Here is a 13,181-nt window from a genome sequence, read left to right on the forward strand (position 1 = left end):
ATGGCTCAGGACAAGTGGGTCGTGGAGACGCTGTGTGGGCTCAAGGTGAAGTCAAAGAGGCAGCGGGTGTCTTCATTGCTACCTGAGCACCATGAGGCCCTCACCAGGCTGCTCGGTAGGAAGGGACCCTGGAGAGCAGGTGCTCATGTCTCTCAGGTGTTCAGGGCTATGACACCCAGAGGATAGCACACCTGGTAAATAAGGCCCTCGAAGAGCCTTTCTCAGCTGTGGGTGAAGGGGGTTGGCTGGGCCCTGCTGGTGGCTGTCCTGTAGAGGGGACACCTGGGCACAGGTGGGCAGGCAGGTGGTATTTGTACACACACACCCAGGGAAAAGCCCCGAGACTGAAAAATCTACCTCCATAAGCCGGGAAAAGACCAAAGATAGAAGCTGTCTACTCCAGTCTGGTAGTGAAAGGAGTTTATTTGGGGAAACCCACAGAAGAGCATGTCTTGGGCAGCTGCAAGACGAAATGGGTCCCAGCGCCACTTGGCAGGCACCAAAGAATTACACGGGGTAGAGGGGACATAGTCACAGGTACTAGTACGTGAATGCTACCAGGTGCGGGAAATTACTTCCCATGCTTGACCAGGTCAGGACAGCAACCTGCAAAGGTTACGGCCAGCTGCCTCTTGGCCCGAGGAGGGCGATGGCTTGTCCGAGGTGTCCGGTCTGCAGGGGGCCTGCTCACAGGACTCAGGCTCCCAGGCCACGTGTGGTGCCTGCTGCACTGCAGTTAAGTCACAGTGGGTTTCTGAGTAAGAGGTCCGCTGAGTACAAATTTGTACACTCGGATTTGTACAAATAAAGACTGAGGGGAAACAAGATGGCGGGTAGGTAACAGCTGCGCCCGCCGCCTCCCGCAACCACATCAAAATTACAACTAAAACACAGAACCACCATCACTTTGAGCCTCCTGAAATCCGGCAGCACAGAAGCCCCATAACCAGGGAGCTGAAGAAGCACCGAGAAGGTAGGAGGGGCGGAGACGCGGAGGCGCGGAGACGCGGGCGGGTCGGGGCTGAATTGCAGAGACTCTCTGTGGGCCCACACCCGGTGCCGCGTTTGAAACCCGGGAGGGAATCTCGGCAATGGGGGTTTCCCGGAGGAGCGAGGGGTCCCAGCCCCACAGCAGGCCCCCAGCCCAGGGCTCCAGGGCCGGGAAGAGACGTCCCCACAACTCCAGGCTGTGAAACCAGCGGGGACTGTCCCTGAGGGTCGCGGAGGCTGCGGGAGCCCCAGCAGCTCCTCTCAAAGGGCCCGGCAGGGACTCACTCGGACGCTCCCTCTGAGCCCAGCACCCGGCGGCAGCTTGAAAGGACCCGGGACACTCGGGGGGAACTAACCTGCCTGAAGTCGGGGCGAGAGGTGGAGGGGCGGCTTCCTCCCAGGCAGAAGGGCTGGCAGAGGCCATGGCTCCTGTGGCGAGTCCTCCCCGCACACAGCCGGCAGGCAGGCGCCATATTTGAGTCGCCAGCACCTGACCCTCACCTTTGGCTCCATCCCGGTGATTCCCCGAGGCCCCACCCCTCCCTCCAGGCTCATCCGGGCCATTTCCAGGGGCTTTTCTGTGCAAGTGGCCTCTTGAGCCTCATGCTTAGGACTTTCCTAAAATCTCTCAAACAAGCAGCAGCGGGCCCCATATGGCTTGATAAGCGGCCCAGGCCTGGCACTAGCGGCAGCCTGCACTGGCTCATAGCTGGGCCTCTCCCGGGCACCTCCAAGCCCAGCACAAGGAGCAGCCAACTACGGTTTGCTGTGTAGCTCATGCTAGGGGCCCTGGGCAAGGCACTGGCAGAGGCTGACTTTGCACCTCCAGGGAGGCCCCAGAGACAGTGCACCTGGTGGTCAGACTTGACCACGCTGGATTGCAACCCTACCACATCCACGAGTGACACTCAAGGGGAGCACTTGGTGAACACCAAAGCTCCACTGAAGTAAATCCTGCTCCATAGGGGTGTCTCCAGCACAGCAGCTCTTTGGCTGTAGTTGCAGCTGGTCCTCACAGCCGATTGGCCTGGGGGTCAGTTCCTCCCAGGGATGCCAACAGCAACCAAGGCTCAACTACAACAGGACAGTGCACACAGCCCACACAGGGGGGCACCTAGAAGACCCAGCTCAGGTGACTGGGGAGGCTGAGCCACTGGACCCTATAGGACACCTACTACACTAAGCCACTCTACAAATTCCAGGAGACATAGCAGCTCTACCTAATACATAGAAACAAACACCTGAAAGCAGCCAAAATGGGGAGGCAAAGAAACATGTAACAAAGGAAAGAACAGAAGAAATCTCTAGAAGAGGAACTAAATGAAATAGATCCAAGCAAGCTAACAGATACAGAGTTCAGAATTTTGGTTATAAGGATGTTTAAGCAGACTATTAGGGAAATAACTGAGAAAATCGATAACATAATAAAGTACCAATTTGAAATGAAGGCTACACGAACTGAAATGAAGAATAATCTACATGGAATCAACAGTAGAGTAGAGGACACTGAGAATCAAATCAGCAATTTGGAACATGAGGAAACAAAAAACACCCAACCAGAAGAGCAAAAAGAAAAAAGAATCCAGAAATATGAAGATAGTATAAGGAGCCTCTGGGACAACTTCAAGAGGCCCAACATTCGTATTACTGGGGTGCCAGAAGGGGAAGAAACAGACCAAGAAATTGAAAGTCTATTTGAAAGAATAATTACAGAAAACTTCCGCTACCTGGTGAAAGAAATAGACTTACAAGTCCAGGAAGCACAGAGGGTCCCAAACAAGAGGACCCCAAAGAGGCCCACAGCAAGACACGTCATCATTAAAATGCAAAAGGTTAACGACAAAGAGAGAATCTTAAAAGCAGCAAGAGAAAAGCAGTTAGTTACCTACGAGGGAGCCCCCATACAACTGTCAGTTGATTTCTCAACAGAAATTTTGCAGGCCAGAAGGGAGTGGCAAGAAATATTCAAAGTGATGAAAAACATGGAACTACAACCAAGATTGCTCTACCCAGCAAAGCTATCATTTAGAATTGAAGGTCAGATAAAGAGCTTCACAGATAAGAAAAAGCTAAAGGAGTTCATCACCACCAGACCAGCACTACAGGAAATGGTGAAGGGTCTTCTTTAAGAAGAAGCCAATGAACAAAAGAATCTGACAAACTAAATAGATCCAGAGACATTGATGCATGCAACAGACGATCATATTTCTGAGGAAAGAGGGAAGGGGGGTGGAGGGTGGGAAGAGATTAACCAAAGAAGTTATATGCATATATGCATAACCCATGGACACAGTTAATAATGGGGGTGAAGGCCTGGGGAGGGGGTGGGAGCGAAGTGGAGGGGGTCAATTGGGGGGAAAATGGGGCACCTGTAATACTCTCAACAATAAAGATAAATTTTAGAAAAAAAAAGAAAGAAAAAAGAAAGGGGGGGAAGGAGGGAAAAGATTCAGCACCCAGGGACATAGCAGAGAGGTAGGCGGGCGCTTCAAAAGAGTGGTCCCCTGACCCTGTGGGACACCCTGATGGTGCGTCCCTTTTCTGCATCTGTAATCCCCACCTTCACAGAGAACATCATGTTCTGTCTTGAATTAGAGATCTTTCCACTTAGTCATTTTTGTGTGTGGGACATTTTATTCATATGATACATGAGTGGTAGTTAAATTTCTGGGTCAAGGGTGACACACAGGCTGAAATTTTTGATATGTAGGCTAGACTTTCTTAATTGGAATTGAGGGGCAGGCTTTGGGCGATGCAGAGACTCCCTGAAATTGTAGACACCATCTGAGTGTGTGAGCTCATGTACAGTTTTCTAGGATTTTAGGTTCTCACAATGTCTCTTGGACTAAAAGATGACTGAGGCTAGAAGACGTGTGTCCCCCGGTGCAGAATCCTGAATATTGTGTCTGTAACCATTGAGCTTTGCCAAATGGAGTGTTTTAAAGTAATTTTTTAATCAGACAAGTCAATATACCTGGGATCTTTTTTACACACTTATCTCATTCTTGTAAGGCCTGAGCATTTCTGCTTTCCCTAAGTGTCCTTGTCGCCTCCCTCTCCCACCAGACTAGGAATGGGAAGGGAGAGAGCCCAACCTACTTCAGGTTTAAAATGGAGAGAACGCAGCATCGCCTGGGGAGGGGCAGAGTGAGGCTGACCCTTGAGGGTAGTTTTGGAGGCTGATCAGAGGTGGTTGGGTCAGTGGCAGGGGGCACGGTTGACCCCTGATTTCCAGGAGAAGTGCACAGTTACATGGCAGTTACATGGGTTGGCATCCTTCAAACTGGTTGCCAGGTTGGAATGACCAATGACATCAGAGGCTTCCGACCTCCCTGATTGGATGGACAAAATGCTGTCGTGCTTGGCAACAGAGATGGGCAACAGTATCTTCTCGAAGAGTCTGAACGTATCAGAGTCGAGGTGTCCTGAAAGGAAGAGGTTGGGAGAAATCATGGCCGGTCGTGAACCAAGTTTCCGGCCTGAGAACCAGAGCCCCCAGCCTAGGTGCTCAGGGCACCCCCTGGAGATGAGAGTGGTTGAAGTCATCCCAGGACCAGCAGGTGAGGAAACTGGGGGCACAAGGGAAGGGAGAAGGCTGACCATTAAGGAGGAAGGGGGACCTGAGTTGCGGGGGGTGTGAAAGAGAGGAGAGGTTCAGAAAGCCAGGGATTGGAGCGGACGACAGGAGCTGGGACACGGATATTCCCACGGAAGAAAAGCCTGGGAAGCAAGGAAGGAGGCTTAGGAGATGGCTCCAAGGACGAGGGAAGGGAAGCGAGGAAACAGTGGAGGGTTCCTCTTTTTTCCCCTCCAATGGGAGAAATTCTCTCTCACAAGGAAGGGTTTTGAGGTCAGAGACACAGAACAAGGACAAGATGAATGGGGGACACATGGACATCACCAAAGACAGAGGAAGGTGGGAAGATGGCTGGGGAGATGACCAGTCGTCTATGAGACTGCAGAGAATGAAGGGGTTTGAATTTGGGGGGGTAGGTGGGGCGGCATGGGGTTTAGGTGACCAGTAGCTGAATCCCGAAGACAAAAGCTTTATTTTGTGGTCTGGTTTCTTTACTCAGCCCCCTGTGGAGAGTGGGGTCCCCTGCCTCAGCCTGCGGGCCTGAAGAGAAAGAGGGAGTGGTCATCAGAGGAGACAGAGGCGGCCGCCCCCCAGGCTCAGGACGAGTGGGTCGTGGAGACGCTGCGTGGGCTCAAGATGAAGCTGAAGAGGCAGCGGGTGTCTTCAGTGCTACCTGAGCACCACGAGGCCTTCACCAGGCTGCTCGGTAGGAAGGGGCCCCACAAACTTCCGCTAGGTACTCATTTCCAGTAGCAAAGACGTCCCTGCTAGTTGGCGAGCTCTCTGTCCCGGGAGGACTCCGCATTGATCCCTCATGGGGGTCACTTAGAAACGACAGAGGATTAGGCTGGACTTGAAAGGGGCCTCCAGTTGGGATCAGTCTGGTTGCAGCTGGACCCTCCGAGACTTCTCCGCTCGGACCGGCCTTCTGGTCCTAAATACCTTCATCTGTGTAAGGGAGCATCTTCCCACCCTGATGTGACTGTCCACTGAGAAAATGACTGAACGGCTCGGGCGTCGGCTGGGGCACATTCGTGCAGGATAAGGGAGCATCACTGACTGTTTAGCTGCGAACGCTGCAGATATGCTACTACGCCCTACCTGTCACTCAGTCGCCCCAGCCTGGGTGTGGAGGGGGGTCACCACCACTTCCTTGCCCAGGGAACAATCTCCTCTGTCCGTCTTCCTGTCAGCCTCACCCTTGGCCACGATCCTGAAACTTCCCCAAGTTTCTCCTGTTTGCCCTGGAACGTCCCCATGGCAACCCTGTTCCTGTCCTCAGGCTGACGCATGCCCTCTTTTCACAGAGGATCCTGTCATTAAAAGATTCCTGGACTGGGACAAAAACCTGAGGATCTCGGACAAGGTAAGATGTATTCCTGCTCTACCATCGGTCCTGGGGCGGGGAGAGCTCCCCGAGCCCGCAGCTCTCCCTCCGGCCCGGTGCCTGTCACCACTTCCCGGTGGGGACCCGGGGTTCCTTGCTGAGCGGACAGGCAGCCCTGCCTCTGCCTGGGCTCCTCTGGGATCCGAGCCTAAGGCTTGCCGTGTGGTTGTTGCCATATCAACCCCCTCCTCTCTCAGCTCTTGGGGACTCCCCTTTGCTCCAGCTTATCAAAGACCCTGCTGGGGCCAGCTGTCCCAAACGCATGCCCTGAGACCCTCAGAGCTGCCATCATGGGAGCATCAGCCGGTCCCTCATCCCGCTGTTCCTCCTCTTTCGCAATGTGAGTCCATTTTCTGTTTTCCCCCCCTTCCATCAGTACCTCCTGTCCATGGTGATAGCGTATTTCAGCCGTGCGGGCCTCTTTCCCTGGCAGTACCAGCGGATCCACTTCTTCCTGGCCCTGTGAGTACTGGGCTTAATCCCATCGGTCAGTGCTCACGCCCTGGGGAGGGGGAGGAATGGGCCTCTGACTTTTCTTCTGGTTTTTAACCTATTTGCACTGTTTCCTCTGTGTATAAAAGTGATGGGATCATAGTACTGTGTCTTTCTTTGTGAAAGCCAACAACCCTAATGTCAGTTAAAACACTGAATTGAAACTAAACATTTCTAACTCCTCTCTCCCTCTCCCCCCCTCTCTCCCACAGAATGGTACCAAATGTAACCGTCTTCCTCCTCAATTCAGGCCCTTACTAAATAACACAGATCTTTTGTAAAATGCTCCCCAGGGATGTTTCCTACAAGTCTCCCTGAACATCCTTCCAAAACACAGGTTGTTCATTGACTAATTTCTTTCTAAATCAAGGCCAGAGTTCTCAGCTTGAGCTCAGCTCTCTCTGACCTCCATCGAACTTGCTTACCACCCTCATACCCCATTCTTTGACTCACGGCTCTTCTAGACACCCTTCCCTGTGATTTTATATTGTGTTTTCTGTCGAGGTATTTTTTACACATATGTATCTGAAAAAATGACCTATTCTTAAGATCAGCTCAAACACCAAAATCTGCAGATATCGTCTCCGATCTAAATCCTGCATCCCAGTAGCACTTTAATTAAAATTCTATTACAATGCGATAACTTGGATTACAGTTATTGTTCACCTCCCCTCTCCTCCTTCCACAATCCCATTAGACTAGGCACCTGTTGAAGGCAGCTCTTGTCAAAATCTCAGTGGCTTCTTAAAATGCTCAGCACAATTCTTTTCCTTTTGCTAATGTTTAAGTTATATTGAGTCTGTAAGGCAATCAGTTTTGCACTTGACCAGGAGACAAAGCGTTCAATACTCATTATATGAAGCCTTATAAAGTGTGTCTGATGTGCCAGAGAACGTGAGGATGGGAAGAGAATTTAAAAAGTGCTGTTGAGTTAATGCGCCAACAAACCAAGTCCTCTGCTAGTCATTTAGTGGGAAATCGATGATACGGAAATGGAGCGGTCGGCCCCCGCCCTCAGGAGCTGTGCAGGCGCTGACACTATAGGGACACAGGTTAAAGGGAAGGGGGCCGGCTTCCCCATTGAATTTTATCTTCATCTTCAAGGTATGGCAGGTGCCCTTCAGGTCCTGCTCAGCAGTGGCTTCTTGGTGACAAGGTGGCACTGTGGCACTGGATAGGGCTCCTGTAGGTCCCGGGTGAGGAGGGTCCAGCCTGTGTCCTCTCTGGGAAGCTGACCTCAGGCAGGGGTCCTTCCTATCCTGCTCCTGACTGGCAGCCTGACATCTTTCCTCAGCTACCTAGCCCTTGACATGGAAGAGAATGACGAGGCCCCTAAACAGGCCATCTTCCCCTTCCTCTCTGGGGAGAGCAACTGCCCGCAGCGCCCCTGGTTCCACAAACTGCGATTCCAGTTCTTCTGTTCCATGGGCTGGAGGGCGCGGGTCACGCGGGAAGAGTGCGAGGAGGTAGGTGGGCTGTGGGGATTAGGCAGGAGGGACGGGGCCAGGCTGGAGAGACGGGGGGATCGTGGGGGATCTGATTTGGGACTTGGGGGTGAGACAGAATTGGGGGCTGGACAAGAGATGGGATGGGGGGTCCGCCTGGAGAGTCATCATCTTTTCAGGGGGCTGTTTGTCTTTCCAGATCCAGGCTTTTGACCCAAAGCTCTGGGTGTGGGGGCGAGATCGTGCCCTCCTTCCTGAGACCACCAAGCCTAAGGTAGGTCTGAAGGAAGGGGGTTCTGTGTCCTCACAGGTATAGACGGGAGGATTTGTTGTCTCTCTAGGAAATCTGAGGAATCCAATGGCTGGACCCACACTCATCACCCCTTGTCCCCATCACCCTTCCACGCACCAGGTGCACAGCCAGGCACTGACTCAGCTCCCAGCCACGAGCTAACAACCACACACAGGCACCATGGTGGGATGTGTGGGGGCCAGACCTCAAGACCTGGCTGAAATCAGTTTAAGCAAAGCAACTGGGTCCAAATAATAGCTTTGTTGAAATGTTGAGTTTTGTGAAAATTGAGTAACTTTCCAATTTTTTCCATATATTGTTTAGACTGTCCTTTACTCATTTGGGCCTTTCATCTCTCAGGAATAGCAACTATAGGGACTTATCTACAACAGGATGTTAGATGGAACAGTCTCTATATCCAAAAAATAAAAGATAAATCATCACTAGCCATTTTTCATCCAAATTTACTTTCAAACAAATCTTATCAAAATTTACTTATCAAAATTTACAAATTTACCAGATCACTGGTGTGGTCCTCATTTCTCTCCCCTTGTGCAATTACACATTTCCCTCTCAAGTTTATGGTCAAGGAAGTTTGTCAGAATGAGTGAAGGTTGAAAATTACTAGCTCCAGCATGGCTTCCTGTGATGGACACATTAGAGTTACAGATGTGGGCAGAGGGTTAAGCAAAGATTTGGTTTAAATCCTGTGAACCAGATGTCTTAGTCCATTCTGGCCGCTGTAACAAAACAGCACAGACTGGGTGGCTTATCAACAACAGACATTTACTTCTCACTGTTTTAGAGGCTGGGACACTGAAATCAGGTGCCCGCAGGGTTGGAATCTGGAGAGGACCCTCTTCTGTGCTGCAGAGGGCCAACTTGTCACACAGTGAGGGGACGAGGCATCTCTCGGGTCTTTCCTAAGGGCAGTAATCTTGTTCTTAAGGGCTCCACCCAATGACCTAATCACCTCCCAAAGGCCCTCCCTCCTAATACCATCACCTCGGGGGTTATGAATTTGAGGGGACACACTCACACCACAGCACTGGCCAAATTCAGACTCAGTATTATGGTTAAACATTAGGATCCAGGGTAGGAATAGGGATTGGGGATCTGGCCTCACCGTCTGTGATGTTGACATGTCAGTGATGTTTGCCGTGTGGCTAGAAGTTCAGATCTGAAGGAATACAAAAGGACCAAGGTGTGAGTGAGCTAGAGCAGCTCTCCCCCTACCTGTGCTGCTCCCCAAGCAGTCACCTGGAGTCCTGGCTAAAAAGCAGGATACTGGCTATATTAAGTAATTTTTGGACTCAGGGCCATCAAAGTGTAAGAATCACACTCGAAAACAATGGTCCAAGAGTGGGGTTGAGAATGAAGGATTAGAGATAAAATGGGGTACAGGTTAGTCTCAACTCTGATTAGAATTGACTGAGAATTTAAATAATCTTTATATCTGGAGAGGTGCCTTTTTGGAATGTAATATCCTCTCTCTTTCTCTTACCTCTAGATCGCTGAGCCTAGGGGAGGCTCGAGTTTTCCGCAGGAAGTCAATCCAGAGGCTGTGCGGATCAGAAGCCTGTAGAAGGACAATAAGAAACCAGGGTTTTTTTTGGGTTCCATCCCTTCCTAAAGCACCACCCAAAGCTTCACATTGTTTAACTGAATCTCCCCTGAGGCAGAAGCTGGAGGCCCCGTTTTTTTTTTAATACACTTGGTTGCAATAGTTAGAATCATCTGTAGGTGGCCTTTAGGGGCTCAGACTAGGAGAGAAATACTTTAAAAGTATAAAATTAGAGCCCTAAGTTTGTGATAGCTGAATGTATGACATACATTTTATTGGTTTATTTTGAAAATGTTGCCCATAGGATTATTATATTTATTCTCATATTTAATATTTATATATTTGTTAGGTAGTTTTGAAATAGCCATAGTTTTGAAAACATGCTGTCCTTACAAAGTTTTTTGATGAGTATTATAGCTGTTATACATATGTAAAAACTGTATAATTTTGTTTACATTTCCAAGAGAGGTTTTTGTGGTTCATCTATTATGTTTATGTAATATCAACTATCTTACAGCTAGGTGGGTAGTTCCCCCATATTCTTGTAAATATAATTTTTTTTTAATCTTTATTACTGAATTGTGGGAATTCAGGTGTAACTTTTTACCCTGCCTGGATGGCATGTGTGCTTGTTACTTTAGATCATTAAAGAGCACAGTGCAATGCGTCTCTTGAGGAAATATAATAAAGATGAAATTCTTACCTTCATGATGTGTGCGCCCATGTCAGTTTCATCAGCCTATTCCCTGTAGCTTAATGGGGTTGTGATTATTCAACCAAATTTCTTAACTCTGAAAAATAATCCTGAATTGTTTCCCACGTGGATAGAAAAAACAATAAAAGTGGACACAGATCCTAAGCTCTAGTCTGAGAGCAGGAAAGAAGGGGACGATGTTGAGGCAGGCCATGGGAAGGGCAGAGAGGAGGAAGAGAGCACCGCGGGCTCCTAGGCAACACTCTGAGCTTCAAAAGCAAGGACAGGTGACTCAGCGAGACATGCTTTCCTGGACATGGGCTGCGACCAGCGGACCCACGGGCACAGGAGAACCCACACAGTGCTCACTACCCTAGTGGGAGTCCTTTTCCCAACCCCCAACTCCAGTGGTAGGTGGTGGAGGGACCCTGGAAGAGAAATGAGAGTTCTGGAGAAGTCGCTGGGGAGAGCTGGAGCTGCTAAGCGAGATAGGCACGGAGGAGGAGCGACCAGCGTGAATGCTGGGCTGTGGGGAGAGCGTCCTGGGAGATGGCATTGGCCGAGAACACTGGGATAGTCCCACATACCAAGCGTCCGTGCCCTCGGCTCCTGCCTCCCTCGCAGCACACAGGTGCTTCACCCATCAGAGAAGCTCCCCTGAGCTCTGGTGACCTGGGTTTTTCTTGGGGTTCCCATATGTAGGCACGATCTTGTCAATCACAGGCCAAGAGGCTGAACTCAATGTCCAGCCCCCTCTGCTCCCCAGAAATTGGGCTTTAATCCAGGCCTGTAATCACAGGGCTGGTCTTTCTAGCCTGACTGGCCCCCACCCTGAGGCACCTCCTTAGCATAAAGCCAGGTGTGCTCCAAGGGGCCTGGCGTAGTTCCCAGACACTCCTATCACTCAGGACATTCTGAGGATTTAGGGGCTTCCCCCAAGGAACCTGGGTCAAGGATGAGCCACAGTGGTGACCATACAACACATGGAGCATGGCCAGGAGCTCTGTCAGGACTCAGGCGGGTGAAGGGAAACAGGTGTGGCTGCAGGCACCCTTCAGGCAGAGCTGTGGCATCCCCTTGAGACAGGAGGAGCTGCAGGGTGAGGAGTGAAAGAACGGGGTGCTCACAGGCCACTGGAATAGCTCAGGAGATGCGCACATTTAGGACCCGGGGGCACCTGATGACAGTGAGCGACTGAGTGAAGAGAAGCCAAGGAGGAAACGTCGGTGTCAGGGGTGGGCTTCTTTCTCCCAACGAGGGGGGAGGAAGGTACCCCAGGCCAATAGTCCGTGATGCTATCGCAGACCTCTCTTCACGAATATTCTAATTAAATGCCTCACCTGTAAGGGAGCATGATACATCCCTTCCTTTCCCCCATTTACCAGAGTTGCCTGTGGTCACTGACTCTAAGCCTGAGGCTCTCAAGGGAAGGAAAGGACACCTCGTGCATCGGCGACATTACAGACATCCCCTTAAGTTAAGGGGAAACTGGAGTCTGGGGTCGGGTGGCGAGTCTTCTCCACACACCGCCTGGGCAAAAGGAATATGGGAGTCCTTTGTACGATGCTTGTCACTGTTCTGTAAACTTGAAGTTTTTTCAAAATAATATGTTGACGGGAAGAGAGCGCTGTCAAGTACAATGGGGATGTTTCCAAGGGGCTCAGAAGCTAAGGGGAAACGATTCAAGCTGGACCCACTTGCACATCAAAAGGGGTGACAACTGCGATCTACCAAAGTACTTAAAGTCCATTTAAACCCATGAGCGCATGAAGTGTAACAAAATGAAACAAACTGAAAATCCTGTTCAATATTTTGGAAGTTGTCTGTCCTGTATGAGCCACAGAACCAAGTAGAGAGGGGATGCTGTGGTTTAGAAGAGCACTCCAGCCGGGAAAGGAAGAAAACGGTTAGGGCACAGTTCCCGTCCGTCCCCCTGCGAGTCAGTGGATCAGCGACGAGCTGCAATCAACAGAAGCTAAGGGCCCGAAGCAAAGGCAGGGAGACAACACAGGGCGTCCAGAGGAAATAGGACAAATGTCACCGGCAAGAGTTTTGCCGAAAGAACTTGACCCGCGTCTGAGTAAACTTCAGATCTAACTTCCAATTTTATAAGGCATACAGGGAATTTAAAAAAAAAAAGAAAGTAAAGCTAAAACACAGATTTAGCCCTAGCCGATTTGGTTCAGTGGTTAGAGTGACGGCCCCATTTAGCTATTATAATGATCTTTTCCATCTGGTATTGGATTCCGTTGGTTAGTATTTTGGTTTGGATGTTTGTGTTGATATAAGTGATACTGGTGTGTAATTGTATGTACTGACTGAGCAGTCTTCTTATCCCTACCGCTCCTTGCCTTCCAGACAAATTTAAGCCAGAAGGCCATTACCTCCTATCGGCGATTTATAAGCTCACTTGGCTTGGCCTTGGAACAACCTGCATGTCCTTTGCTTTCACCATTTGGCTCTAATTCCGCCATTTCAGGGAATCTCACCTGTGGGACTGGCAGTTGGGGCTGTGTCGGCGGGTCTAGACCTTTGTTGATACAGCCTTTGTGAATAGTAGGGGAATGGATCGTGGTCACTCAGCGCCTCCCTCCTGATACGAGTTAAATGGTTGCGCTTCCTAAAGCGGCTCCTTCACATGGCACTGAAACCCCGTTTTTGCTGGGCTCTCACTGAGGTTTCCGATCCCCGCGCTCCTTTGTTGGCTCTCTTGGGTTTCGCAGAACATCATTCACTGTTG

The 13,181-nt window shown here is 50.3% G+C and overlaps 2 protein-coding genes across 2 annotated transcripts in view; one reads left to right on the top strand and one right to left on the bottom strand.

Moving 5' to 3' along the window:
- Positions 1 to 8,549, top strand: LOC308548057 (putative speedy protein-like protein 3; the record flags this gene model as incomplete). Its single annotated transcript, XM_081119070.1, has 7 exons — positions 1 to 115; positions 5,067 to 5,273; positions 5,875 to 5,933; positions 6,331 to 6,416; positions 7,741 to 7,912; positions 8,091 to 8,165; positions 8,544 to 8,549. The coding sequence occupies 7 exons, from the start codon at positions 1 to 3 to the stop codon at positions 8,547 to 8,549; spliced, it is 720 nt and encodes a 239-aa protein (XP_080975196.1).
- The window catches only part of LOC308548212 (uncharacterized protein C16orf95 homolog), a 23,946-nt gene continuing 17,163 nt past the window's right edge, over positions 6,399 to 13,181 (bottom strand). Inside the window, exons 8-9 of the mRNA XM_081119385.1 lie at positions 9,688 to 9,762; positions 6,399 to 6,456 (exon numbers count right to left, since the gene is read on the bottom strand). Coding sequence (XP_080975511.1) covers positions 9,690 to 9,762 — 73 coding nt within the window. The 3' untranslated portion in view covers positions 6,399 to 6,456; positions 9,688 to 9,689. The remainder of the gene's footprint in view (positions 6,457 to 9,687; positions 9,763 to 13,181) is intronic.

The sequence above is a fragment of the Miniopterus schreibersii genome (assembly GCF_964146895.1).
Source record: "Miniopterus schreibersii genome assembly, chromosome: 18".
Classification (NCBI taxonomy): Eukaryota; Metazoa; Chordata; class Mammalia; order Chiroptera; family Miniopteridae; genus Miniopterus; species Miniopterus schreibersii.